This window comes from Oryzias latipes, chromosome 7 (genome assembly GCF_002234675.1).
Source record: "Oryzias latipes chromosome 7, ASM223467v1".
NCBI lineage: Eukaryota > Metazoa > Chordata > Actinopteri > Beloniformes > Adrianichthyidae > Oryzias > Oryzias latipes.
In genome coordinates this window covers 19,204,938-19,232,611 of record NC_019865.2, presented here as the reverse complement: position 1 = coordinate 19,232,611, position 27,674 = coordinate 19,204,938, and the positions used below count along the sequence as shown (strand labels likewise).

The 27,674-nt window shown below is 39.5% G+C and overlaps 4 protein-coding genes across 6 annotated transcripts in view; 3 read left to right on the top strand and 1 right to left on the bottom strand.

Moving 5' to 3' along the window:
- LOC101159102 (acid-sensing ion channel 1) overlaps positions 1-3,805 on the top strand; it is a 60,189-nt gene extending 56,384 nt beyond the window's left edge. The window contains exon 10 of the mRNA XM_004070815.4: positions 81-3,805. Coding sequence (XP_004070863.1) covers positions 81-191 — 111 coding nt within the window. The 3' untranslated portion in view covers positions 192-3,805. The remainder of the gene's footprint in view (positions 1-80) is intronic.
- A 2,147-nt stretch (positions 3,806-5,952) lies between these two features.
- LOC101158855 (glycerol-3-phosphate dehydrogenase [NAD(+)], cytoplasmic) lies at positions 5,953-9,680 on the top strand. Its single transcript, XM_004070814.4, has 8 exons — positions 5,953-6,074; positions 6,806-6,983; positions 7,124-7,264; positions 7,341-7,479; positions 7,712-7,824; positions 7,982-8,218; positions 8,524-8,630; positions 8,725-9,680. Exons 1-8 carry the CDS (start codon positions 6,031-6,033, stop codon positions 8,819-8,821), a joined length of 1,056 nt encoding a protein of 351 aa, XP_004070862.1. The 5' UTR covers positions 5,953-6,030; the 3' UTR covers positions 8,822-9,680.
- Positions 9,681-10,098: 418 nt separating this feature from the next.
- On the bottom strand, positions 10,099-19,392 carry LOC101158357 (glucose-6-phosphate 1-dehydrogenase). 2 transcript variants are annotated; one of them, XM_023957141.1, is made up of 13 exons: positions 19,295-19,392; positions 17,208-17,329; positions 13,933-13,970; positions 13,746-13,854; positions 13,428-13,645; positions 12,991-13,149; positions 12,509-12,634; positions 12,077-12,170; positions 11,797-11,983; positions 11,486-11,721; positions 11,296-11,372; positions 11,081-11,173; positions 10,099-10,996 (listed from the first exon to the last, which is right to left on the bottom strand). In XM_023957141.1, the coding sequence occupies exons 1-13, from the start codon at positions 19,314-19,316 to the stop codon at positions 10,906-10,908; spliced, it is 1,572 nt and encodes a 523-aa protein (XP_023812909.1). In that variant the 5' UTR covers positions 19,317-19,392; the 3' UTR covers positions 10,099-10,905. The 2 variants fall into 2 exon arrangements, with proteins under 2 accessions (XP_023812909.1, XP_023812910.1); XM_023957142.1 differs by lacking the exon at positions 19,295-19,392 and adding an exon at positions 19,108-19,254.
- Positions 17,636-27,098, top strand: LOC101158608 (testis-expressed protein 49). Of its 2 annotated transcripts, none has more exons than XR_002873587.1 (4): positions 17,636-17,835; positions 24,522-24,671; positions 26,788-26,911; positions 26,996-27,098. XR_002873587.1 is itself a non-coding variant. In XM_004070813.3 (4 exons), exons 1-4 carry the CDS (start codon positions 23,402-23,404, stop codon positions 27,042-27,044), a joined length of 411 nt encoding a protein of 136 aa, XP_004070861.1. In that variant the 5' UTR covers positions 23,283-23,401; the 3' UTR covers positions 27,045-27,098. The 2 variants fall into 2 exon arrangements, 1 of the variants encoding a protein (XP_004070861.1); XM_004070813.3 differs by lacking the exon at positions 17,636-17,835 and adding an exon at positions 23,283-23,489.
- The last annotated feature ends 576 nt before the right edge of the window (positions 27,099-27,674 follow it).

Sequence of the window (27,674 nt, the reverse complement as noted above, 5' to 3'; positions counted from 1 at the left end):
GATTAGAATTCTGAAATATAATATAATTCACATTTCTCCAGCTGTCTTTGTTAGGTTAATTTTTTTTCTAATCCACATAGGTGATAAAGTACAAGCTGTGTCGCTGCTCTGATAAGAAGCACAACAACACCGACCAAGGAACCGTCCTGAGCTTAGATGATGTCAAGTGTCACGTCAGTAACTTTCACTAAGCCTCTGCCACCTGAGCAGGAACCCTCCTCCAGGACTTTGTTCACGGCACTTAGTGGACTCCTGCAGCAGCAGAGCGTGTGTGACGGGACTGTGCCTTGCCGAGGTTTCTGAGCGACGCGCTGAACACGTGAGCCACGACGAGTGGCCAGCTGTGATCGACATGCTGTGATGGTAGAAAAACTGCATGGTCATCTATAAACAACTTTCCTGGACGGTAACAGTTATCAGGGCATGATGTGAATGAGGGTTTGCGTGCTCAGCATTTCTGTGGTTTTCGTCGCGTGTCCTTTCAGCTGTGCTGTATGTGGAAGTACTGTTCTTCAGCAGAAATGTTCTCAGTTCACACTGTTGCTTTTCTTGCCACCACTCTTTATATTTCCATTCATGTCATCCATTTTCATCTTAAGACTGTCTTCCCTTGTTAATCTCAGTGCGTTCTGCCAATAGTATGTACTACCTCATCTCTCAAGGAGGCCGGAACCACAGACAACCCATGAACCATGGAAACTGAAAAACATAAAGGTTATTTTTATTATTTAAAAAGTAGGACGACCAAACACAAGAGTAAAGCAGAAGTGGAAGCAGGCCAAAGTTTAGCCACTTACCCAGAAGCCCTACTCTGTCCTGCATGGTCCCGCTCTACTCTGATTAATGGGATATCTACTTTGCGCCGTACCATGCTGAGGCTGTGGTTCCACCTGCTGCTGGATCGCAACATCGGCAAACTCCAACCCATCAGTAGGCCAGAAAGTAACACCACAAACTAATATTTTCCCTCCAAACCAGAAGTGGTCCTGAGCGTTCTTCTGCTTTTTTTCTGATTAATCGTTTTTATGTAAACCCAGACACCAAGCAGCAGGTTGTATGTTTTAGCATTTGATTTTAGCAGCACTACCTTTGCCTTGATATTGCTGTTCTGATGGAGGTGCTGCAAACAGGAAGACGTCAATATACAACAATAAGCCCGACAACTTTCAAGCTGGATCCTGAGGTATCTGCAGTTCCACTCAAACCAATATGCGGCCCAGCTTTCAGCAGAATCCAGAATCAAACTATATTCTTAAAGGTGGCATTTGTCCTGCCGCATCAGTGCATTCATTCTTAATCTGATGGTAAAGCCTAACAAACGCCCGAATATATAAGAAAAATATCCTGACTTCTACTATTTTTTAAACATGTTTTATGTTGTGAATATTGTTTTTTTTATGTTTGGCTATGGGTTTGGGATTTTAAGTTGCTTCAAAATCTTCGTTAAGAAAGCAAATCTGCACTTTTATTTAAAAAAAAAATAAGACTGAAGAGGACCTTACTGTTTTTCAACTGAAAAGTTTTTTGAATTCAAACATATTAGAACTGAGCACAGAATTAATCTTTCAATATAAAACTAGCGTAGTTATCAAACTGTACATCTCCAAAAGAGTACTTTTGCAAAAGACGTCTAAAAATATTATTTTTAATTGCAAGATCATATGTTTTTTGAAAACACTGTAACGCATTTTTTTATTAAATCGGATTGTAAATGAAAAAATACTATTACTGCAATTCCTAGTAAAAAGAAATTGTTCTTTGTCATCATTCAAAAAATTGTTGGGTTGTGATTGTGAGATTCTCAAGTGCCCCCTGTGATGAAGTACAACAATTTTCCATGAACTATAAGTAAAAGATTTTGTTCGAGAAAGAACTAATGTCAACTTTATGGATAAAGAATACACAAATAGCATGTTTCAATTTCTATAAACTGTTTTATCACAAAGAAAGAAAAGTTACCGGTGGTGGACGCATTAAAAAAATACAAACTCTAAGCTTTGGTGGAAATTGTTGGCCATGAAAGTCAAAAAAACTATTGGTGTACAGGCTGGTTTGGAAAGTAATATAACAGAGACTATTTTATCTATAAGAAGAAGAATATGCTGAGCTTGGCGCTTCTTCAGAAAGGTTCCCTTTGGACAATTAGAAAACAAGCAGAACAGTGTCTATCAAGGAGAGGAATTTGACACCAACATATTTTAGGAGTTACTTCCCTGAGCTCCTTTACTAGAACCACAGAACCCACGAACCAAACCAACAATCTAGCTTGGGAAACTTTAGAGCATAACTGCAGTACCTAGAAGAAGAATTTATAAATATTTAGCTGTCAAAAAGGCTCTGAAAGCATTTTAAAACAATCAGCCAAAAGTGCAAATATCTTGGGTGCACATCATCACATGTTTGCAACTGCTGTACTGCTAAGGACTGAAGCCTTTATCTGCTTTACCCTTAGAGAGTCCAAAGTTTCATATTGTCCTATGTGTAACTTACTGAAGGGGTTATTCAGTCCCAAATAATCAAAGGATGATAAGGCAACAGAAACAAAGTCAATGCTCATCTTGTTTGGTGCTTTAGGAGGAGGGACAGGTCTTTGATTTAAATTAAAAATGACTTTGAGATTATTGGTTCAAATACTACATTGAAAACTAATTTTTCAATGCTTAAGGTATACAAAAATGTGCAGTAAAGAAGCATCAGAAACATGATAATTCCTAAAAAACGAGGTTGATCAATGTAGGATTTTATTGTGTCCAAAGACCAATGACTATGTTACAGTGGAAAAACATCTTTATTACTTTATAAAACATGTATTCCTGTGCCTACACTGATCTTTGTTTTTTTTTTTTTTTAAAGTCAGTGCATTGAAAAAAAAAAAAACATGACGCTTTTCCAGATTTGTGGACTGAATTCTCAAGGTCTCGGATTTCAGTATTTTGGAAGAAGCACATCATTACACTGTTTATCGTATTTGAAATTTGCATTTTCTAATGCTACATTTCCATTTCATCATGTTATGGAACACTGTGGATTAATGTACTGAATGTTTTTTTTTTCCATCTTCCAGGGCTCCAAAGTGCATGTAGCCATCTTTAAATGTAGTCCATCCGCTCTCCGTCGGCTCTGACTGATTTGCTTCATCGTTTCCTGTGCCTGGCTGCATATTGTTCTACGTTTTGTGTCTCTCTCTGTGTTGGCTGATGCTGGCGCCAAACTCAGATGCTGATATTGGTGAATGTGTTGGCTTTGCCGGTGCATGTTCAATGGATCCTTTTCTGACTGTTGTTTCAAAAGCTGGACCATCTTAAAAGTTTCGCCGCAGTGAATCCACTCGACGCAGAGCTTTGCGTTTGTCTCAGCAGGAAACAGGAATGCGTTGCAGTGTTTTGTTGCTATCGAGTGCCATCATGCCATCAGCTGTAATTTAATGTAAATATTGTAATGACTTGTTGCAATAAAGTTGACGTGTTAGCATCGTTTGGTCTGTCAGGTGTTATAGTTGTGAGGGTTTATTTGCATAAGCTGCTTGTGTGTCTCAGTTTTCTATATTGTGCCATTGCAGATAGTTTATTTATTATAGGTATATTATTATAGAGCTATACTTCTGAGAACATGAAAATAAACTGCCAGGTTGTTGCTTGTGCATTGCACCAAGTTATTTAACCTTAACCAAGTTCAAACTTTTTTCTTTTTGCTTTGTTAATAATTTTGTATTTTTACTCGTGAAGAAAGTATGCTGTTTCAGTCTGTTAATGTTTATGAAATATGGACTTGCAGCAGTTGTTATAATAAACACTTAATAACCAAATGCAGATGTCTGTTCTTATTTCAGGACTCAAGAGTCATAATTCTTTGTTCTGTTTGCATAATTGAAGGTAGACGGTGTGCGATGCAAAAAATTCACATTGAAGCTTGGAGGTTGAATTCTTTATAAACAATCTGGTTCAAGTTCAAATTTGAAACTATCGAAGAAATGGACCCAGACATGGGCAGAAATCCAGCTAAATGTCAGAGGAGACAACGAAGGCCACCGAGTGTATGTAGAAATTTACAAACCGTGTGGTCACATGACTAGATGTTTTTCTTTTTTTTATTAGGCCAATCTGCAGACAGTTTTTCATATTTACTGCTGTAGCCATATTGGCTGGAAATTCCATTACTGAATCTTTGCCTTTACAAGAAAATGTGAAAAATTCAAATGTGCCTGTTTTCAAACTTCAAGCATGGCAGACACAAGAAGTCAAAGTGTTGCTAAAACTGGAATTAGTTAGTGTTGCAGATTGATCTAAAAATTACTTTTGTTTAAACATTTATTTTTCTGAATGTCACATCTGTGAAAGCAAAAATTCAGCTGAGTTTTCTTTTTATAAAAAAGCAGAAAAAGGGGAAGTCGTCTCGGCTCATTAAAATGTGACTGAGTCTGCGGTGAGGACACAATCGTGACCTTTTTTCACCTAAAATGCTAGATTTCTGCTCGCAGAAACCAGACTGCTGAGCTTGTTCCTCCCTGCAGTCACTCTTCTCTTTGCTGTGTGACTCTTATGCAACAAGGTCCGCTTTTGTTTGAGCCCACTGGAGCAAATATTTGCTCCCAGTGATCTCTTTGAATGTTAATATCCTGGCTTTGTTGTTTAGAAAAAGATATCTAAACAGACTGTTGTCTGCCTTTGGAGATGAGCAGAAACTTAGTTCAGGGCAGAGAGCTGGAAAATACAGAGTTTCTGTATTGGGACTATTTAGTGTCTAAGTTGTGTTTTTATTATGTTATCAGTAAATTATTAACAAAATTATTAACAAAAAATACATATTATTAATTTTTGAATTTCACTTTCAACAATACTGTTCTAATGCATTTCATGAATTCTGATATAAACCAGTGTGATTTGATGACATACATTTTTTGTAGCAGTCACAGGAAATAGTTTTATTAACATGCAGAACAAAGATGCAAATTTGAATAGGATTAAGTTGAATCTATTGTACAAGTTGCGTTTAATATTGTGTACGGTTGAAATGATGTGCATAAAAAAAAACAAAGATTTTTATATAATAATATGATAATTATGATTATGCCATTTTTAGGCAAAATCAAAAACCAGCATCTTTTTCTAGGACATCATATCCTTAGGGCAGCAGGAGTTCATTAAAAATTCACCTCTGAGGTGTGGCCAGGACTGTTGGCACGGAATAACCCCGCCCCCGTTCCCGGCACCTAAAACTATCCGTTGACGGGCTCTCCCACTTGCTTGAAGCCCCTAACGACTCTAACCTAACATTGCCGGCACAACCAAAATGGCGAGCAGTATCGGAATTATGCAGCTGTACAGTTTTGATCCAGATGCCAGCTCGGACAGAGAAAACAGCGACGTACATGGATATATTCATCTACAGATGGAAGCATAAAGGTGGACCAGAGCAGGGAGCTTGCGTTCCGCCCAGCTTTATCTTCTTAGTCACCAATACAAATTTTTCCAAAAGCATTTTTTCATCTGCTCCTGATTCACCACATTTTAAATCAATAGACACTCAGAAATGCAAGTTTGAGCTACATTTTTTAAAGACATGTCCTACTTCATCAGAAAATGCCCCAAAAACACCAAAAAACACGATTTTCATCTGAGTGAGTCTTTAACAGTGTGTTGTATCTGAAAAGCGACTTTAAAAAAAAGATGTGCGTGTGTGTGTCAGGACTAAGTCATTATAGTCTTTTGTTGTTTTTCTCATGAACCTTTATTTCAAATTTTTTTATTGTGTATGTTTGTGTTTTACTGCCCTACGTGGTGAATGTGTTTAGAAAAACCTGGAGCTTGCTGAAGGTAAATTTTCAATATTACACTCGTCATAAATGTTGACCTTTGACCCCCTTACCTTGAATCTGTTGACCCCTGTACCACGAACGGGTGGCCGTGGCGCGCGCGGTCTCAAGTGGGCGGTCCGGTCCGCCCCCCCTCAGGCCAATAAATTCACGCTGTCATTGCGTAACAGCACCGCAGTCAGTCAGCGCTGCCTTTCCTCTGCTCGTTTTCCCCAATCATGGCAGCTCCGAAGAAAGTCTGCATCGTGGGCTCTGGAAACTGGCAAGTGGACGCGCGAATGTGATGAACTGTCACAGCGGCACGGGAGAACATGCTAAAGAGCTGCCGCGGTGCTTATATGCGCCGTTATCTAGCAATCCCCTCCATAGCAACGGGGGGGAAGTTTCCAAATGTCGCACCGCTCTTGCGCGAGGCTACGGATTGCTTGATTGACACAAACTCTGTGGTTTCCGTCACGCGACGAGACGCTGTCTGCGCGCAGGGAAACAGACCACATGTCAGGCTGGAACTCCGGGATTAAAACGCCCTCGAAGTTAGCTGCGAAATGTGCTGATGTTAGCCTGCCTGCTGGACAGGAAGTCCGCTTTAAATCTGGCAGATTAAAGTAAACGTGGCGATATTGAAATCTTACAGTACTTAAATGTACATTTAACTCTAAAAAACTACAGACGCAAATGTATTTGTGAATTCGGCTCTGGCTTTTACTCTCATAACTGAACAGAATGTATATTGTTTGTCTTTTTTGTATGAAAAAGTTTCATTTCTTTATTGTCAAACAAGTCATCCACTGAATTGGTAGTAACTTTTTGTAATTTGTTGATTTATGAAAAATTAAATCACTGGAGTTCTTAATAAGTCATGCAGGCCCAACAACAGTAAAGTGATTTTTGTTGGCAGCACGCCGGGTTTTTTCTACAGATCAAAGAAGAGCCATAAATATGTGTGTTTTACTGAACTTCAACCCTCATAAGCAGTCACCTCTAATACTGCAGGGGCTCTGCCATCGCCAAGATCGTGGGGACCAATGCCACTCACAATTCAAAGTTTGACAACGTGGTGAAAATGTGGGTGTTTGAGGAGATGGTGAATGGCAGCAAGCTGACTGAAATCATCAACACCACCCATGAGAACGTCAAGTATCTTCCCGGACACAAACTCCCAGAGAATGTGGTGAGGAGACCGTTTGTGTGGCCTGTAAATGGCCCGGCTCCCTTGAGGTTGCTCTTGAAGTCGGTGCTTGATTTAGATTGCCTTCAGACTTTAATTACCCTTCCCTCTCTTGTGCCCTCACCTCCTCCATCGCTTCCCAGCTGGCAGTGCCAGACCTGGTGGACGCCTCTAAAGATGCAGACATCCTGGTCTTTGTGATCCCCCATCAGTTCATCGGTAAAGTGTGCGACACCATGAAGGGCAAGATTAAGAGTGACGCACTGGGGATATCCCTCATTAAGGTTTGCTTTTTTACCCTGAAGCTTCAGGGTTGTTTCTGGGCCAGCTGCTAACTTCTTCACGTTTCTGTCCCTCCAGGGCATAGACGAGGGCCCTGATGGACTCAAACTCATTTCTGATGTCATCCAAGAGAAACTCGGCATCACAATGAGCGTGCTGATGGGGGCCAACATTGCCAATGAGGTTGCAGACGAGAAGTTTTGCGAGACCACGATTGGTGAGATGGTCGCAGCTCTGAACAGAATCTTTGTTTTGGGAGAAGGAACATCGTGTCCTAGTTTGAAATGGAAACTAAAAATCCAAATATGCAGGCGTAATCTCATTGTGTGAGGGTGGTGTGGGGATCAAAGTTTAATCTTTGCTCTAATTTTTCCTTTGTTCACATATTTGCATTCTGCGAATTGATATTGGCTGCGTCATTCATTTCCGTTTGTCTTTTTGGCTCGTAGGCTGTAAGAACAAGAACCACGGATCTCTGCTGAAGGAGCTCATGCAGACCAAGAACTTCAGAGTGACTGTAGTTGAAGAGCTTGACGTGGTGGAAATCTGCGGCGCCCTGAAGGTGAGCTCCTGGAAAAACAGCAGTGACAAATCTAATTTAATCTGACCCAAATTATCTGGAAAGGAATGATAATCTCCAAAGTGAAATGCATGGAGCGACGGAGCAGATTAGATGAATGTGGTTCCGGAGCTCCTAACGTCCTCCACGTTCCTGGCAGAACATTGTGGCGGTAGGTGCAGGCTTCTGTGACGGCTTGGGCTTCGGGGACAACACCAAAGCAGCGGTGATTCGGCTGGGCTTGATGGAGATGATCGCCTTCGCCCGCATTTTCTGCACCGCCGGACCCGTGTCCTCCGCAACCTTCCTGGAGAGCTGCGGCGTGGCTGATCTCATAACCACCTGCTATGGCGGACGCAACCGTAGGGTGGCCGAGGCTTTTGTGAAGACTGGAAAGGTGAAAGCTTGAAGTTCTCCCCCAATTTTTGTAACCTTTGTGCTATCCTAGGCACTTTAACGTTGGGAGTTGGGTCATCTAGACCCACTAGACAGTGCTCTGAACCTTTTTTCTTCAATGATTTGTGATCTTCACTGGTGTCCATGGATTACATGAAATCTTTCCACCTTTATCCACCTTTGTCATGGTAGGGAGAACACGTCAATGTAGGGGTGGGGACATCTAAGATATCACAAGGGTTAAGGAAACATTTTAGTGTTTTCAAAAGAACGTTCTGCCTCATATTCACTTTTCGCCCTGCTCAGTCCATCGAGGAGCTGGAGAAAGAGATGCTGAATGGTCAGAAGCTGCAGGGACCAGCGACCGCAGCAGAGGTTCACCTCATTCTCAAACACAAAAACTTGATTGACAAGTACGTCAGAGCAGCACTCCCACGTGGGATGACCATTTCTACGTCACCAAGGGCTCGGCACACAGCGACCATTAACTTCTCCCCCCTGCTGCAGGTTCCCTTTGTTCAACGCGGTGTACCAGATCTGCTTCCAGGGCCATCCGGTCACAGAGTTCATCAGCTGTTTGCAGAACCACCCCGAGCACATGTAGAGGGTAGCGTGCTTCCTTCATGGTGGACACGACCACTTTACAGTTTACTGCCATAAGTGAACGGAGGACAACGCAGCACTCCACAGCTGCCGGGCGACTTGACATATTTAACTTGTGAGCCCACATCGAGGTCGGGAACAAGTGCTCAGCTTTGTTTTAATTACATGCATCAAATGAGGGTTTTTTTGTGCTCCTGTTCCATATGGAGGATAACTTTTTAGACGTTTTTGTACTTCCAATATTATAACGACAGCCTTTGGTGTCTTTTTAATCCTAGTACTAATATGGAAATCTCCTCTTCTCAGAAAACTAACAAATTCAGTTTAGGTTAAAACTCAACACCCACTGCCGTTATGGTTACGTAGTGACAAATATTGAATTCATCTTCAGTAAAGATGCTTTGTTGATGCGTTCTTAATGCCACCGTCCACTGAACACTCAGATGTTTGATCATAAGGTGCAGAACCTCATCTCAATTATGGTCTGCAACATCATTCTAATAGCATTAACTATATTTAATGTGAAGGGAATGTGCCTTAAACTGCATGTTTGTTTTTCTAAAGTACTTTTATTTGGTCTGGTTAACTCCCAGCTACAGTGTAGTGTTATGGAACAGCTTGTTAAAAGCTTTTCTGATCCTTCTGTCAGGAATATTTACCTGTTAAAAACTGCAATGCATCCTGGGAAGCTGCTAAGTCCCAGTTGCCAAACTGATTAAGAACAGAAGATTGTTCAAATTTAATAGAATTATTCATTAAATGTTTGTTACTGTGATTCTGCATACGCACAGTTCTACTCGACCAATAGGAGTTCAGCATAATCTGGATGTGTCTGGATTAAATTGATTTAAAAATCCAAAGTGTCTTTTTTTCAGTGTGTCATTAAGTTAAAGGTAAAGTCCCACAAGCTGTTGCACGGCTAGGTGTGTGAAATTTGTGCACGGCATTTGAGCCATCGCCTAGGAGCGGTGAGCTGCAGAAACAGCTGTGCTCGGGAACCATTTGGTTGTTTTACCCCCCAATCCAACCCCTTGATGCTGAGTGGGAGGCATTGGGTCCCATTTGGGATGACTCAACCATTTGACTCAAAATTAACCGTTTGAACTCACGACCTTCCAGTCTCAGGGTGGACACTCTACCACATTGCCACCGAGCTGGAAAATTGCCCATCAAAGCAGCTGTAATTTTAGTAAAATGTGTTCGTTACTGCAACATAAATGAATATCTTGTTCCTTTAGAAAAACTTGATACAGCGTGGACAAAACTACAGAGACATTCTTCTTAAGCAAATCTAGTTTATTACAAATGGTGAAAGTTCGGCTACTCCATGTGTGCAATCGCAAAAATTCACCAACTTTGATGTTCGCTGGCTTTATTAAAATAAGAAATGCATCTTTAATCATTTGGAAAAGAAAGTCTAACTAAAAAAATAATGCTCAAAGGAAAGTTAATACAATCTGTAATATTCCCAGAAGAACAGTTAAGACTATTTCGGAATTAATTCTTTAAAATAAGTTCTGTTACTTTCAGCAAACTAACAGTTCTCGGCTCTAGGAATGGAAAGAAAAAGACATTGCAAATGGAATCCTGTAATGCAATGAGAGCATCCTTGTGTTACATTCAAGGTTCTAAGTGCTACTTGGTACATCCCAGTTCCTACTCTTTCATTCTTTGGTTTGTCCTTCCTAATCATGACAAAGCCTGTTTTTGTCACCTACTTCCATCATCCTAACACCTTAATCCCTGGAAAATAGAATTCCACCCATTATTAATTCACCAAATAATATTTCCTGGGTTTTTTTTTTTTGGATCACTCCACAACATTCCCTTTAAAAGTTTCCAGGAATGGATGAAAAACGTCATTTTCATGTCAAATGCCGTGTAAACAAATGTTTGATGGATGAGCTCCAATGAATGACTGAGTTACCTGAGAATTGTTGTTTTAAGTCATCTTTTTGCTGCTTGATGGATCCACACAGTGGAAACAGTTCCATCCTCAAAGACGCCCAGATTTTGCAACATGCTAGCTCACTTATGCTACTGACTACCCCCCCCCCCCCCTCCACTTTCTAATCTTATTACAACTTAAAGTTTGTGAGGGTTGACCCACTTATAAGTGCCTTCATAGCGAAATCCAACTCTCTGTACAAGCTCATCTGCTTCTGCCGGGCCTCGGCTAAATGAAAAAAAAAAAGAGTAAAAAAATTGTCGTTTAAAAGGAGAAAAATTAAAAGCAACTAGAAAAACTGGAGTTCCTTACCTTCCATATTTGTAAGGAATTGGTTTTGGCTTCTCTTTGTCTATTTGATGAAGGAGAGGAGTGAATATCCGCCATGCTTCTCTCAGTTCATCACTGCACACAACAGCAGTTTGATGAATGACAGGAAGGATCAAAACCCAGATGTTTTTGCAAGTCAGAATTCTGAGGAGACAAAGCTCTGTGCTGCCATCTAGTGCTGATGAGAACAAACTGACCTGCGGACGAAATGCATCTGACTCCCACAGAAGACATCCAGGATGAGCCGTTCGTAGGCGTCTGGAAGCTTCACATCCTTTGAGCATACGAGTTTGACAGCATCATTGCATCTATTCACATGAAATTACACCTGATACAGTTTGACTAAATGTCTTTCCTTGTTGGACACTAAAGGCTCCTCTGGCTTACTTTGTATCTGCTCTTGTATGTGAGGTCCAGCTCCGTCTCTTCCGGGCTGAAGTAAACGCCAGGTTTCTTGCTCATCATTTTGGCGTAGATGGCCTCATTGGGCTGCACTCGAACGACAAGCTCATTCCTCTGACACTGGTTTCCAAAAATGTCTCCTGGGACATCCGTGAACTGCAGCCGCACCTCGGCTTTCCTCTCATTCAGGGCTTTTCCACAGCGAAGGATGAACGGAACACCTAAGGAAAAACATACGTAGATTTCTGATGTCTGAGCAAGCAGCACTAGATAAAGTGTGGGTTTGATTCGTTTACCATCCCAGCGTTCGTTGTGCACATAGAGCACAGCAGTGGCAAACGTAGCCTGAGTGGATCCTTTAGGTACTGTGGGGTCATCGAGATAACCCAGTTTGGCTTCTCCTTCACCGTCTGGATTCCCCATATATTGACCCAGCACCACATCAGACATGGTCACTGGAGCAATGCACTTCAACACCTTTACCTATGAGGGGGAGAAAAAAACATGCAATAATGGATCAAAAGCCTCTAACCATCTGTCACATTACAGACCATTAAAGAGGTTTGTTCCATGTACCTTTTCATCTCTCACATCATCTGAGCTTGTGGAGGCTGGTTTCTCCATGGCAACCAGGCAGAGCATCTGGAGCAAGTGGTTCTGCATGACATCTCTGATCACAACAAAGGGAGCAGGTGGTCACATAAAAAGGCAGACTGCTGCGACAGTTGAGCCAAATTAAAAGTAGATTTTCCAATAGTACTGGAAAAACTTGGAAACCTTAAGTAATACGCAATAAAAACATCTACAGTTTGTTTATGTTCTCCATTTTGTCATTGATACATTTTTTTAACCAACAAATTAAGATTCTATAAAAATATTTTGAAAACTCACTAAGTATAAGACAAAAAGTTGATTAAGTGTAATTCCCCTTTAAACTAGTCTACAAAAGGTTAAGTCATCAAATTTTAAAAAGCTAGAACAAACAAATAGTGAGGTTTTTTTTCTTACCGAATGATACCAAAATCATCAAAGTAGCCTCCTCGCCCCTGAGTGCCAAAAGGTTCTTTGAAGGTAAGAACAACGCATGCCACACTGTCTCTGTTCCAGATTGGTCCAAAGATTCGGTTCCCAAACCTGTAGTGGATATCCAATAATTATTTTCCCCTCAGCAGGGTGCGGCAACAGTACAGCTGTTCATGATCACACGCTTAAACGTTTATCTTTACTCTGCTTTTTGGTTAGAAGCCAACTACTCTTTATATTGTGTCATGTTCAAGGAGCACTTTTTGTTATTTTTAAACCAGAGGCCATCTGAAAATGAAGTGGAACATCCTCGAAATCCTCTTAAACCAACAGCATGAACTTAAAAATAGATGGACCTGTGCTTTCTCTGGAAGGAAAAAAACAACAAAAACTCTGCTATTCAGCTGAGGAGAGATGGAGAAAAACGTATAGTAATGAAGATTAAAACCTTTAAAAATATGACTCACCTGAGCACCATGAGATTCTGCACCATTTCTTTGCCCAGATAATGATCGATGCGGTAAATCTGGTCCTCGGCAAAAAGAGAAGACAGATGGGAGGAGAGCTCCTCTGAGCTCTGAAGATCATGTCCAAACGGTTTTTCTACGATGACCCTGTTCCAGCCCCTAAAACAAAACGAAATATCAATACATGAACTCCCGTAGAGGGTCTCATTAATCAGCTCAGGGTTTTAAAAAACATTTGACAGGATTACAAACATTTCAGCATCTGACCAGAGTGTAAATAAAACATAAAGACATTTAAAGCAATTAGCAGCTATAGAGGAGTGAGATCTGCATGTCTATATCATTCCTTTAAAGTCAACTATTGATGCACGAATCAGATAGCAGAACATCAAGTTACTGTGACAAATCTGAAGCCACCGAGCAGATTTTCTACCGACTTGGTGCTCATGCATTGCAGTTTGAGGTTTTTGGTCACGTCGTGGTAGACGGTCGGCGGCAGGGCCAGGTAGAAGAGGCGGTTGGCCTCGTTTCCTCCAGGGAGAGACAGGATGTGCGAGTTAAGCTTGGAGAAGGAGCTCTCATCTGCATATTTCCCACTGATGTACGAGTTCCTGCTGAAGAAGACTGACAAGCGGTCTGCTTCCGTGTCCGCCACCTGTGAAAGAAAAAGACACCATTCACACGTCCATAAAAAAAGGAATCCTAAATAGGGTCCACATTTTGTAAAAAAAAAAGGATGTTTTTCATATTTTTACCTTCATGTATGGCATGCACCCGGTTCGTATGGCGTCGACGGTCAAGTCAGAGCGGGCAAAGCCGACAAAAAAGGTCGATTCGGGGAGGAGTCCGTCTCTGAACAACCACCTGCAAACGGAGGATTCCACCCTACTTATCTCAGATTTCAAAGAATTTGTCAAACGTTTTCAAATAAACTTCACTCACCAAAGAGTTGGGTAGATCTTTTTCTTGGCCAGATCCCCCTACAAGTGCAAAAGCAGCTGCTTGTGTTAGAAAGGTCACAAAGTGACCTTTAGAGCAATTAAACTGATAAACAGTAAAAACTGAGGTTGGTCAAAATTTACACAAGTAATCCCTGAGGAAGTAAACTGAGAGAATGTCCAAATACTTCCTTAAACCATGTACTTGAAGAACCTGCTGTGTTGGTGATGCAACAGCCACACAGTTTAGCCACAACACAAAAGGCTTTGTACATCAGTGCCGGGTAATTATGGGGAAACCACAGGTTATCTGAGAGCGCTAAAACAAATCTAAACTAAAAAAAATTTAAAAGAAAAAGAAAAAAAAACAAGACTTCGCAAGGAATCAATTAAAAATCAACTTCCATAACAGCTTTCCTGCTGGCCTAGAATTCAATCTGACAAGTTTAGTTGCATCTTATCAGCCGTTACAACACTAATCCTAACCTGGGAGGTTCCCATTTTCTAATCCTGTCCCTTTGTTTAAGGCTGGGAGTTTCTTATTAGAAATTATCCTCAGCTCATCCGGCGCACACATTTCTAAAAAAAATAAATAAATAAATAAATAAAAAACAACCAGTCCTTTATCACGGTAAATGTTTAAAATAAAAGCAGCAGCCATGCCTCTGCAGGTGAGATCACTAAACTTCATCCCAGAGTGTATCTATAAAACAGGCACAGCACAGGCTGAAGCTGGTCGAGCCGTTCCCTTGACCTGCATACACACTTCTCTGAAAGAAAAGTGCTGACAGAACATGACACTGCAAAAATCGTACAACAAAGAGCAGAAAGAAACAAAATGGGGGGGGGGGGGGGGGGCAAACAGTGAACCGCTGTTTAAAAGTCAGAAAACAGAGCAAAGTTCAGTTATTTTCACATGATGCATTGCTATATCATGATTATCAAAACGCCTCTTTTAAAGACTGATTCATTATATTTCAAGAAGTAAGGAGAAGTATGGGTGCAGAAAACAAACAGGAAAATGCTTGAAAATGCTTAAATTTTGATCCAGTTGAAAAGAACGAGGAAACAAACGTTTTTTAAATGGATCCTACAGACAGAATCCAATAGATGCATGTTAAAGTCCTACACTGATAAAATTGTGTTTTTGGTGTATTTAACATGTTTTTGCGTTATGTTTCTGTTGATGGAGAACATGTAAAAAAATAAAAATAAAAAAGTTAAATTTAAATTACATTTTTTGAGTATATCTTGATTCAAATCGTGAATAAGGAGAAGAAAAAAAATGTGGTTTAAAAAAAGATTATAGGTGGGATGTAGAAGTTACAATCAGCGGGTCACAAGCCCCCTGCTCTGCTCCATGCCAATGCATCTGCTTCGTTTCCTCATCTGAGCTGGCATCTGGCTCAAAACCGTACTGCCGGATAGCTCCAATTCGGCTTGCCCTTTTTGTTGCACCTGTAATGCTAGGTTTGGGGTGTGAGGGGCTGTAAGCCAGTGGGAGAGTGTGTATGCAGATGAATGATTGAAAGTGGTGATGGGCTTACTCCAACATTCCCACCCAGCACTCAGAGGCGAATTAAAAAGATAGTTAAAGATAGTTCAGAATAATAAAATGAGTACCGTACAGTATTGAAAATTTCTTCAGCGGACCGGCCATTCCATTCATTTTTTTAAACCGCTGTATCCCCGCTCCAACCTGCGTGCGGCTCTTTCATCCTTGTTTGCGCCAGAGCGCCCCGACTAACGTGTCAACCGTATTTTGCGCTCTCTGTGTAATACACTGAGGAGCGCGGGCGGGGAAAAACTCTCAGCTGCAGAGGATATGAACAGGTAAACAGGTAGAGAGGAAAAGCAGGTAGAGAGGCGGGGGAGGGGCTTTGGCTTCAAACTCTCAGATGGAAACCCGGGCGTCAGATTTAGACGCAGCTTTCACTGCAGGAGTTGAAGCAGAGACTTTCTCTAGGATGATCTCATGAATTCAAACATGGAAACATGATTACCAAGTAAAACTCTTCAAAATAATAAACCTGATCTCTCCACATTCTCTGTGTCTACCATGCATTGATAAACACAGACACTGCTCTATGTAGCGATCAGACGATAACTTTAGCTTTTAGCTCCTCCCACACGCGGCCGCGGTGTCAAGCTTTAAAGCACCCGCCGAACCGACCCTAAATCCGCCCAAATTATGGAAACCCGCCCAAAGCCATTTTTACCCGCAAATTTAGAATCAAAACCACCCAATCTGGCAACACTGCTGCTAGCTTCTCTTGTAGAAAAAACTCCACAGCTCACTATGACGTTACTTTCTGTTAGGTAGTTAGCCGCTCAGCACAGTGGAAATTTCAGAATAAAAGCACTTCCATTGCAGCTTTACTTCCGTTGTGAGTTAATGTGTTGTGTTGTGAGTTAATGTGGTGTGTTGTGAGTTAATGTATTTATTGTGTAGTGAGTTAATGTATTTATTGTGTAGTGAGTTAATGTGTTGTGTTGCGAGTTAATGTGTTGTGTTGCGAGTTAATGTGTTGTGTTGCGAGTTAATGTGTTGTGTTGCGAGTTAATGTGTTGTGTTGCGAGTTAATGTGTTGTGTTGCGAGTTAATGTGGTGTGTTGCGAGTTAATGTGTTGTGTTGCGAGTTAATGTGGTGTGTTGCGAGTTAATGTGTTGTGTTGCGAGTTAATGTGGTGTGTTGCGAGTTAATGTGGTGTGTTGCGAGTTAATGTGTTGTGTTGTGAGTTAATGTGTTGTGTTGTGAGTTAATGTGATGTGTTGCGAGTTAATGTGGTGTGTTGCGAGTTAATGTGTTGTGTTGTGAGTTAATGTGTTGTGTTGCGAGTTAATGTGTTGTGACCCTTCTGGGCCACCGTATAAAAGACCACTGGGAGCACTTTTAGAATAGATCAAAAGATGATTGGAGTGGGACTTTAACGCTCTGATCAAATGAGGCTTAAAAGGAGCAAATAAGCCATATTAATAGATCAATGTTTGCATGCTGTCGTATGTGAAATGAACAAACAAATTTTTTTGAAATGTCCCGATTGATTTGACTGCAGTAATGTTCAAAGAGAAATAAAGAGGCTTTAAGGGGTTTTGAAAGCAGACCTTGATGAAATCTGCTTCAACATTTGTGAAATTTCCCAACTCTTACTGCATCGCTCTTTTGAATTTCCACATGCTTTCTCGGAAATAATGGCCAACTTATTATTGCCCGATTGCCTCACACTGTCAACATCCCCAAACTAAAAGTGACATTGCTTGAACCACCGAGTGCTTACCGATGCTCCCATGATGATGAAGATATGCACATCTGATTGGTGGAACTCCTCATCATCGTAAAGCTCCTTCCTCAGTTCTCCAAACACTTCAGAGCGAGAGAGGGGAAGGCGATTCATTTTCTCTAAAATAAAAAGTAAACAAACAGATGTTTGAGAAAAGGGATTAAACAAGTCATCTACACAAATGATCAAGTCTGAGAAAGTAAAATATGGACTCCTTCACAGAACTACACCTCTGCACATTACCAATACAAAAAAAGAAATTTAAATTTAGTTTCGGACAAAAGCTTTTTTTTTTTTTCACAAAGGGTTTAATATTTCTTTTTTGGAAATATCTTATTTCAAAACGCTGCAGGTATTTTTTTGAACACATGCCTGTGCTTAATTTGCATATAAATAGTGGTGATTACTCTTTGTGTAATCACTGGCAGGTCTGTGATGTTAAAATCAGAACCTCAACACCTGCAGCTGGGCTCTCAAATCCTTTTATGCTGTGCAGCTGGTTCTTCAGGACTAAGGATGACAAAGACCAGCAAATGCATCACACGTTAAGAAGAGTTCTAGATGAAACAAGTGGAAAACCTTTATGCAGAGCTGCATAAACCGATGCATATGACCAGTTACTAATGTAAGTTTCTATTCCTTTAAGGCACTTAGAAAATATATTGTCCCTGTGTGTCGTCAAGCAAACACATGATAGAGCTCTCTGCTTACACTAATGACTTTGATTTTTACATTTTCAATTCAAGCCGAACAGCAAACATTTGGGATTTAAATACGTAGTTGGCAAAAGAAAGTAAAATAGTTGTACATGAATGCAATGTGTTGAGTTTGCATTTCTGCCACTTTTAGGGGGATGTTTAATAGGTTTTCCAGCTGTACTCACAGAAAAAGTCTTTTTTTTTTTAGTTTTGTTCTTTCCATAATGCTCCTTTACCTGGTTTCCATCAAAATTGAATGCTAGTGATTATTTTCAGTTACACTCATTTGGTCATAGAATTAGGAAACCACAAAATGATTAATTCCAGAAATGTTTTGTCTTAAGCCATCATCACAATGCAGATTTAAATAGAGGAAAACATACAATTTTGTTCTAAATGTTTTAACAATTTTCCTTTCCTTGTAAACAGATTGTTTTTAATCAAAGAGTAAATGCATTTAAATAAATGTCTTTTAGGAACAGAAACCTTTAGCTGAGGTTAAAAAAATGGATAATTGCATAATAATGACAAAAATAAACATTACAACGTTGAATGTAATAAATCTACAAATAAAAACAGGTTTAGGAATGTGACTCATCATTTGCTACGTTTGTAATTAGATTGCCATCAAAAAATGACGAAGCAAAAATATAAGTGAGAAAAAGCTAAACTGGATTTCTTATGAAGCTTATTCCGGCCAAACCCATTCAGGAGGAGCTAGTTTGTGAAGGAATTTCAACAGATTTCACGAATATCTCGACCTAGCCCATGTTTGTTTATTTGTTTGTCTGGTTTTTAGTCAGATAACCCCCAGGTGCACCCCAAATAGCCCTTTTGCCACAACACCGTAATGTTATTAGTCCAATCCTTCCTAATTCCTGTGTTAGACGCCTAAACCTAACTGCATTACACTCGAACACAAAGCTAGGTGCATTTGGCTAACATCTCCGAAAACATAAAGCTCATTGATGTTCGCGCGTGCTAGATAAAAAAACAGAGAGAGAAAAAAGCCCGGATATGGCATATGCTAATGATTTATGTTTAGGCTCTTTAAGGAAGTCTTCGTCCAAAGCCTCGCAGCTGGCGTGAGATACACGAAAATATAGATGTCTGTGGCTAATTCAGCCCTTAGCTTACACCGAACTAAGAACAAAACACAAACAGCCATTAAGTTAACAGAGAATACCGCGGCTACTCACAGCCAAAGGAGACAAACCGCCGGTTAAGCCGTGAGGAAAGACTGACTCGCAGACAGAACACAGCCTGTGTGTGCAGACTGAACTGACAGCAGAACCGGGCGTTTGTTTCAGATTTGTGTGCTGTCTACTTCCCTGTTGAAATGACAAAGCAGAATTGAGAGATTTTATTGGTTTGGGAGAAACTCACCAGTGCTCGCTCGAGATCCCATCACAGTCGAAGCCGCTTACGTCATTGGTAATTACAAGTGGGCAGGGCTTTGACTATGACTCCGCCTCCCAAGCCTTGTGTATTGTCCACATGGGTGGCTGCTGGTACACATTCCTGTTTCTAACAGTAATAAGGGCGGGCGTGGTTTTAGCTCTTCTCTGCAGATTACTGCAATTAAATAGAACATTTAAAAAAATCTTTTTGCGCTTTGAAAATGACTGGGGTGGGGGTGGGGGGGTACAGCTGGAGCCACAAAGTCTTATTTGCCTGGTAGAAAAGTACACTTTATTCTATCATGGTCATTAATCTATTCATTTTTAAAATGTAGCTTTTTGGTATTTACAATACTAATACGTTTTAACAACGTAAAAATTTTCTTTTTGTGAAAATTTTGCCTTCTTTTACTTTTGACAGCAGCACTTGCAAGTCCCTTTCAAAATAAAATACACCCTGTGTTAAATAAGATCCTCCTGCTGCAGCAGATTTACTCGAATTAAAAATGAAAGACAGTTAAGCATGGCATTTTTTATCATGATGACTTTGATATTTTACTATTAAATATAAACATGATAATAATGGTGAGGAACGCACTTATTTCAAAATAAAATCTGGACACAAAAATGCATTAATGTAATATACTTAAAGAACTTTTCCTCTGAATAGCAATTAGCCTAATTTAAGCTATTTAAGCTTTGCATGCTGTGGTCTGTCAAATGAACAAACTAAACGTGTTGAAATGTGCTGCATGCGGCAACAGAGCCCCAGGTTACAGACACCAGAGCTAACCTATTAGTACACAGAAGTTCTCTATAAATAAAAAGAAATCTAGATGTTTTTTATTACATTTATCTCTAGTTTTATATCAATATATTAAGTTAGCAGTGTAGGTTTGATGTTCTTAAAACTGTATTTATATAGACATTTAATGAACTAAGTTTGACTGTTTTTTTTTATCCATTCATTCCTTTGTTATACTCTTTTTTTTGAGTATGCTGAATCTTTTCTGTTAGGAGGTAAAAGGCATGGCACAGCCTGGACATATTACACATTTTATCTTATTTTTTTATTAATTTATCAGAACTTGTTTTATGGACCTCTTCAAATAATGTGCACACTTTTTTTTTTTTTTTTTTACAGGTTTTTGTTATGTTTGGCTTTGTATCTCTTCAGCTGAACCAAAACCAAAAGAACCTTAAATTTTAAAATTTTCTTTAATATCTCTATTTTCTGGTGGCCCTAAAACTCCATCGTACTAAAAAGTAGAGTCAACTGAGTTAAATATTTACTTGTGATGTTGTGTCATTCACATTACTGTTACTAATAATAGCTTCCTGCCTATGTAATAACTGACTAAATCAATGTGGGAAAAGAGGAGAGTCAACACTGGTTGATTTTGTACTTATTTTAAAAAGATAAAGAATATTTTCAGATTTGTTGTTGAAAAACTGGAAAGAAATATTGTCAATAAAGAATGTTAGATGATAGTCAAACAGCTTTAAATCCCCTATTTGCATTTGAAATTAAGTGATACTTTATGCAACTAGACCCTGAAACCGCTGGAGCCAAATCCCTTATTAAGTGCAAAATGACTTTAAAAGTATAGCTGTAGCTCAACCAGATTGTGTAAAAGCACGAGTTCCTTCCTGTTTGACAAATGCTTTACAGTACCACTGGATAATGCCCTTAAGGTCTGTGTAACATTAAAAATCCTTCTGACTCTGAAAAAAGAGAACATTCATTCACCATCTCCTCGATTTTGCTGTTATAAAACTTAATTGCAAAACTGATGGCTCCTTTAATGAGTAATGCAACCCATGGGTGAAATCTTCGTGACCAGCCTCAAGGCATGATTTCTTCCACTGCATAAGCAAACAATCCCAATGTCAAATATCCCGCATAAATGTCAAATATTCTCAAAAAAGATTTTTTAAAGTAGATTCTCAGTAAACAGAATATTTTATAATATCCTATAAGAGGAGTTGCATTCAGAGAAAGACTGACAAGAATGAGGAAATGCTTAACTGCAAGGGTTGTGTGGTAACATGAGCTGCTACAAATTGTGCCCACATACATGTTCCAAGCAGACTATGGTGCTGCTTTATCCACTAATTAATACAATTCAAAAGACATTGTTTCAGTGCAATCACATGATATGGGTCAGTGTGTGCAGAATGTGTGTTTAATCTGTGTTTTGATAAGGCTGTACTCTAAAATTTGTGCTGAGCTACTTTAGAAATCTTAGAGCACTGTTTTTATTTTACGAGTATTGAGAATTTTTCAAAGAACTGCAAAAGTTATGTATCATGTTCCCAGCTGAGGCAGCTGCTCTGTGCTAAACTAGCAGATCTGCTCCATAGTGAGGTGCAACCACTGTGCATATGAATGCAACTATTCAGGCTGGGAGTCAACCTTTTACAATTTTTACCAACTCACGGTTATTTAGGTTGTTCAAAAAGAAAACGATTTGACATTTTAAAGGAGTATCTTGGATGGTCCTAAACTTTCTTTATAACAGTGTAATATGCATTATACAATATATATTCAATATCTTCAGTAATAATCTTGTAGTAAAAACTGCATCTTGATGGTAAAAGGTTTAATCAATTTTCAGAGTAATTTTTTATTTGCATAAGCTTAAAGTACATTCTTATCTTCTGCTACACAACCGTGTTTAGTTGTGGTGACTTCTAAAATAAATGTTTTAACATGTCTTTATTCCTTTTAAAAATTGAATTCTACACCAATGTTATCAAGTTTTATTTAACACAAGATGCCTTTTATTTTGAAAGGAAAGCCGCTGTCTAACTTGTCAAAATTTTTGTTTGTTTTTTGTTTCGTTTGCTGCTGTTGTCTGTGTTTTTTTTTCTTTTACTTCATTATCAAATATTGCACATTCAAAATACCAAATATTGACACTACACATGATGTGCAAAAGACAAAATTTTCACATTTGCCATAAAAATAAACAGAAATGTCATTAAGCCATAATAGCAATATAAAACAGGTTAAGCAAAACAAAACGAAAACAATAAAGGTTAAGGAATCTGTTAAAGTTTCAAAAGAGATCATGTTTCAACTGTTCTAACAGCTTTTTTGTTAGTGCAGGATTTAATACTGTTTACATACAATCATTTCTTTCATGGAAAACACATAAACCTTCTTTTTTTTGGCATATTTACACCTGTGTATGAAATATATAGTCATAAGTGTAAGTAAGTTAACTATATATATTTTCTCTGCCTTGTGTAAAATATCCCATAATAATATGTTCATAGAATAATTTATGGTCTTCACATAAATGGGTTCTTATAAAATGTGTCAAATCTTTCCAAAATGTTTGAGTGAAGGAGCAATACCTAAAAAGATGAGGCACAGTTTCTGGTGAGGAATGAAAAAAAGAACAGTTATGTCCAGATCTTTTTTTTAAATTTGGTTTAACCCTTGTGCTATCTTAGATGACCCCACCCTTACACTGACATGTTATCCCTACCATGACAAAGGTGGATAAAGGTGGAAAGATTTCATGTAATCCATGGACACCAGTGAGATCACAAATAATTGAAGAAAAAAGGTTCAGCGCACTGTCTAGTGGGTCTAGATGACCCAACTCCCAATGTTAAAGTGCCTAGGATAGCACAAGGGTTATTTTATTTTTTTCACGGTTTGAAATATATTACGATTTTTGAAAGAAATTTATTTAATTTTATTGGGGATGAAATATATTTTTTGGGGCAGGGACCAAACATTTTCCCACTGAATTCTACAACCAAACCTATGTTATCTCTGTAATAGTACTACAGAGATAACATGGGGTTTTGTGGCAATCTCATTTTAAAAACATGCTTTTATCAGTGCCAGCTGTAAAACTATGGAAGCTTCCATTTAAAACCTATTTCTCCACATCACAGTTCTGTTAAAGCAGTGCAAGTATTTACCTTTCTCCCTTTTCCTGTTGGAGGACGGGGGGGCGGGGCTTGTTCCCAAGGGGACGCGCAAAGCAAAACAGTTCTTATCTATTTAAAAACTATTTGTTTATCTGTCGATGACAGCGTCGTTAGTCGTTGCCGTTAGAGCCTGTGATACACAATGTCTTTCTTCGGTTTAACAAGGCTTGGCTATCAGAACCCAATAGGCGAAACCATGATACATTTCCAGAGAGCGTCCCCCTCTGAAGGTAAAACAAGCTGGGCTGCCTGCGGTTTAGCAAATGAGAGCGCGTGCCTGTAGCTCGTTTGTTATTTGTGGGTTTAAAGTTACGGATGCCTGCAATCCAGATCATTACAGCGTAGCAAACTAAAACTTTAATTGAAACTTTGTCAGTATCCATCTTCTTTGTCCATGAAAGATCCTTGGTGATGCAGTGGTAACTGACCGTATGCGACAGGCCTTTTTGCTAACAAGTTGAAGACATGTAAGTTTTACTGTATTTACTTGAATCACACCTGCTTGTGTGTCACGAGTAAAGCTTTTTGCAGGATACTTAAATATTCTTTCTCTAAGGCTCCTGACCCACTGACTTTTTTTCTGGAGCTAAAGTGTAGAAATTCATACGTAACAGCAGGATAATAAAAGACAATATTATGGCAAGATAAACTGTAAACAAAAACATTGGAAGCTAAGGGGAAAACAAAATTTAATATTGTCTAAAATGTTAATTTATTAAACAAAATCTGCTAAATTCCTTTAAAATTGTTTTAGATCTAAACCCTTTTATGCTACTTGTCGAAAACTGCATCTTAAAGAATTAAAATCAAACAAGAAACTAATTTTTCTTTCAAAATAAACTTTTTAAAATATGAATGTCAAATTATTTCTATTTTTTTTCTAGTTTCTTCAATTCCAAGCCATGAGATCAAGTGATCTCAGCGAACTTTGAGTATGTGCCAAGATTTGTTTAAAAAAGAAAACATAATAAATAAATGAATAGGTTGACAATAATTCCAAAACAAGTGTCAAGAGATTGATACTTTACTTGATCATTACATTTTTAGCCTTGATTTGAAGCAACTGATGCATATAGACAATCATTTTGGAATGTGTAAAATCTTTACCCACTCGTTTGTTTTTCTGGACTAAGATTTCTGTTTTGCATTCAAAAGTGGTTTGTTGATAGTATGAAAGTGAGATGCTGTTGTAAGATGTTAAAAATCTGCAGAAAAGTGTTGTTAATGTAGTCAGTTTGCAAAATAACATTCTTTTATTATAGATGGTGTTCAAGTGACAACAGGGGTCGATCTACCACTTCAAGAAAACGAAAGAACCTTTCCCACCTCAGCAACTTTAAAAAATCCCAGCATGCATCAAAAGAGCAACAAGCATTATAGAGAAATGGTCAGACAGGCTCAACTTCCTGCATGTAAGTACACAACACCGCAACACAAGTTGACAAAGCTGCTGGTTCCTGTCTGTTTAATGGAAAAGAAAATCCCATGAAATCACTTGAAACTGGTAAAAATGTCAAAATACAATCTATAAATATTTGAAATTTAACAAATATACATCTTGTGTTGCTTTGAATTGCTGTACAACATAATCATTTCAAGAAAGTCTAAAAAAATAGCCCTTTATAAAAAAAATGTGTTGCATGAATTTATCAAGTATTTACTGACATCCAATCAAATTTATTACTGTCACTGAGAATTCTGCTGCTGCAGCAGGTATTTTGATCCCGAATAGGCACACGTCCTGAATTGCCTCAGGTTTGAGAGCTTCAATCTCCAGTCGTTTCCTTCCACACATTAACAATGGGATTGCACGGTGCCGTAGCGGTCAGCACCCTTGCTCCACAGCAAGAAGGCCCCCGGCTCAAGCCCCGGCTGGGGGACCCGAAACAGAACATCAATGGGGGGACCTCCCTGTGTGGAACCTGTATGCTCCCCCTATGCTAGTGGCTCGTGAATTTAACCAAACAACCTGGCACAGGACAAGGGGAGACTCTCAGACTATTTAAGACATGAGGAAGGGAAACACAGGTGGAAACAATCAGGGAAGATTACACAGTCACATCTGTAGGGCAACAGACAAGGACAGGAAGAAACAGGCCTGAAGCGAGAGGAGAGTTAGTGTTTCAAAATAAAACAGGAAGTGCAAGACGAGACAACAGAAGTGACAGACATCGAACAAAAGTGCACAACTTAGGACAAAAGATAAGAATGACGAGACATGACAACAACATCCCCCCCTCAATGACCGACCACCTTGGACCCAGCAGGACAATTTTTGCTGCAGTAGCAGGGCTTTTTCTTTGCTACTGGAGTCCACGCCATGTCAGATGGGGTTTCCTGCAGCCACAAGTCATGCCAATCCACATCCAGCTAATCTGTTCCTGAGGGGGATTGCCGGGACCATCCTTCAAGTGTCACCAGGGCCGCTCCTCTTCATGTGTGTTGCTGAGGAGGGTCGCTGGGACCACACTTCATGTCCACTGTCCCTGAGGGTGGTCACCATTCATTCCCCCTTGGCTGTCTCCTGGTCCAGAAGAGGGTCACCAGTGCTGCCCCCCTTCATGGTTCCTGTCCCTGGGGAGAGTAATTGGGACTGCTCCTCTTCATGCCTGTTCCTGAGGAGGGGTTTGCCAGGTCACCCCCTCCCTTCTGCTAGGCTGCAGGAACCCAAACTGTGTTCTGGACTTGTGTTTTTCTTTTCCTGTTCCTCCAGGTCCCCTTCTCTATGTTTGTTTGGGCATCTGGGATCTGCCATTTAGGGGAGGCGTACTGTAAGGATTCTGTGGTGCTGTTCTTGGTCATGTTTTTGGTTTTCATTTTGTCAGTCACTCCAGTTTCAGGTTCATGATCCACAGCCGTCTTCAGTTCAGTTAATTACCCTCAGCCTATTTATGTGCCTTGGTTTCTGGTCATCCTTGTCAGGTCATCTGCACTGTTGTGTCACCTTTTTGTTTCAGTTTTGTCATGTTTCAGTTTGTTTATTAAATGTTTTATTTCCTGTCACCAAGCCTGGTCTCCTGCATTTTGGGTCCTTCACCACCAGTTCCTGACAAGAATAGTCCAGCATTTCGCCTGTAATTGTATTTAGCTTTACGATTGAAGTCATTATCTATTTCGAAAGCCTGTGACCTCGGACTGAGACCAAGCTTTTCAACACTTGACTGCACGTTTTACACCAGAATCCCTTGATTGAGGAACCCTTGAGATTTTGTAGAAACCCGAAAAGATTTAAGACACAGCTAAGAAGACCCAGTACAGAACGTACCCTCTTTCATATTTCCCATAAGGGACAGTCTTCTGTTTTGTTTTTGGTTATTCTTTGGTTTGCATCCATTAACACAGAGTTGATGTAAGCAGTTCAGCTCCATTTTAGTCTTGTCTGTCCAAAATCTTCCAGAAGCTTTTTTTCAGTTTAATTTCAACAACTGTTGTGGGTTTGTCTGTAGACATGATTCACGGTTGTGTGTCAAATTCAAAGGAACAGATTAAAATGAGCAGGGGCACACAATAATCTCTTCTTTCATGCAGCTCCAAAGGACTTGTACGTAATGCCTCTGACAGGCAACCAGCAGTACGGATGGATGGTGTCGGACACTCCCAAACCATGGACCAAAATTAATCGCTTTCCCCGAAGGAACAGCGACGTCTCAAAGTGGGTAACTAGAATAACCAAATCCCAATTTTATCTGCTTGTCTTCTGTGTTTCTCTAAATTCCTTCAAATTGTGTTTTTGCAGGTTTGTTGAACAAATGTTAATGACAGACCGGACGTTTTGCCCTTTTTGATGAAGACATGTAAGCTTTGAAAATGTCTAAAAATAAACCAAGAAGAAATGCACATTCTTGCACTTTGTGTTAAACTTGCATCAGTTGTCATACCTTTAGATTGAAAGACGCCTTTATACGAGCTGCGTAATAATGCTTACCTCACACACTTGTGGTTTCAAAGAATGAAAAAGGTTTTGCCCTTACTAATTCCAATACTTTGATAAATAGGCAATAATAAAGACACATTTGCTCTTTGGTGCATCTCATCATGAAAGGGCTTATTTTTGTGGAACAGTAATAAGAGATCCTGAAAGGTGATGGGGAAAACCTGGGGAAGGCGGTCCAAAGATTGGATCCATTTTGTTCAAATATTCAGCACTGGTCCCTATTCCTTTACAGGTTTTAAGGTCTTTCTGTACTTTGAAGAGTTACTGTCGCTGTGGAGAGAATGAAGCTCCACAGGGCATGTGTGCATGATCACATGGACATTATTGGTTTTAGTTGCATTTTAGTCTTTATTGCATTCCTCAAGCCCCACATTTCTTACTTGTTTTCCTCATCTACATCAAACTTTGTGGGCTTTAAAAAAAATTAACCTTTTCATTCCATACTTTTCTTAGAATGGATTCTAAATTAAAAATATTTTAA

Coding starts and splice junctions, on each gene's coding strand:
- LOC101158855 (XM_004070814.4), top strand. CDS start 6,031: ATGGCAGCTCCGAAGAAAGTCTGCATCGTGGGCTCTGGAAACTG. Junction 6,075..6,805: donor ATCGTGGGCTCTGGAAACTG/GCAAGTGGACGC, acceptor CTAATACTGCAG/GGGCTCTGCCATCGCCAAGA. Junction 7,265..7,340: donor TGGGGATATCCCTCATTAAG/GTTTGCTTTTTT, acceptor CTGTCCCTCCAG/GGCATAGACGAGGGCCCTGA.
- LOC101158357 (XM_023957141.1), bottom strand. CDS start 19,316: ATGGGATCTCGAGCGAGCACTG. Junction 11,984..12,076: donor ATGATGTGAGAGATGAAAAG/GTACATGGAACA, acceptor TCCCCCTCATAG/GTAAAGGTGTTGAAGTGCAT. Junction 10,997..11,080: donor ATTCCTTACAAATATGGAAG/GTAAGGAACTCC, acceptor TTTTTCATTTAG/CCGAGGCCCGGCAGAAGCAG.
- LOC101158608 (XM_004070813.3), top strand. CDS start 23,402: ATGTCTTTCTTCGGTTTAACAAGGCTTGGCTATCAGAACCCAATAGGC. Junction 23,490..24,521: donor GAGAGCGTCCCCCTCTGAAG/GTAAAACAAGCT, acceptor CTTTTATTATAG/ATGGTGTTCAAGTGACAACA. Junction 24,672..26,787: donor ACAGGCTCAACTTCCTGCAT/GTAAGTACACAA, acceptor TCTTTCATGCAG/CTCCAAAGGACTTGTACGTA.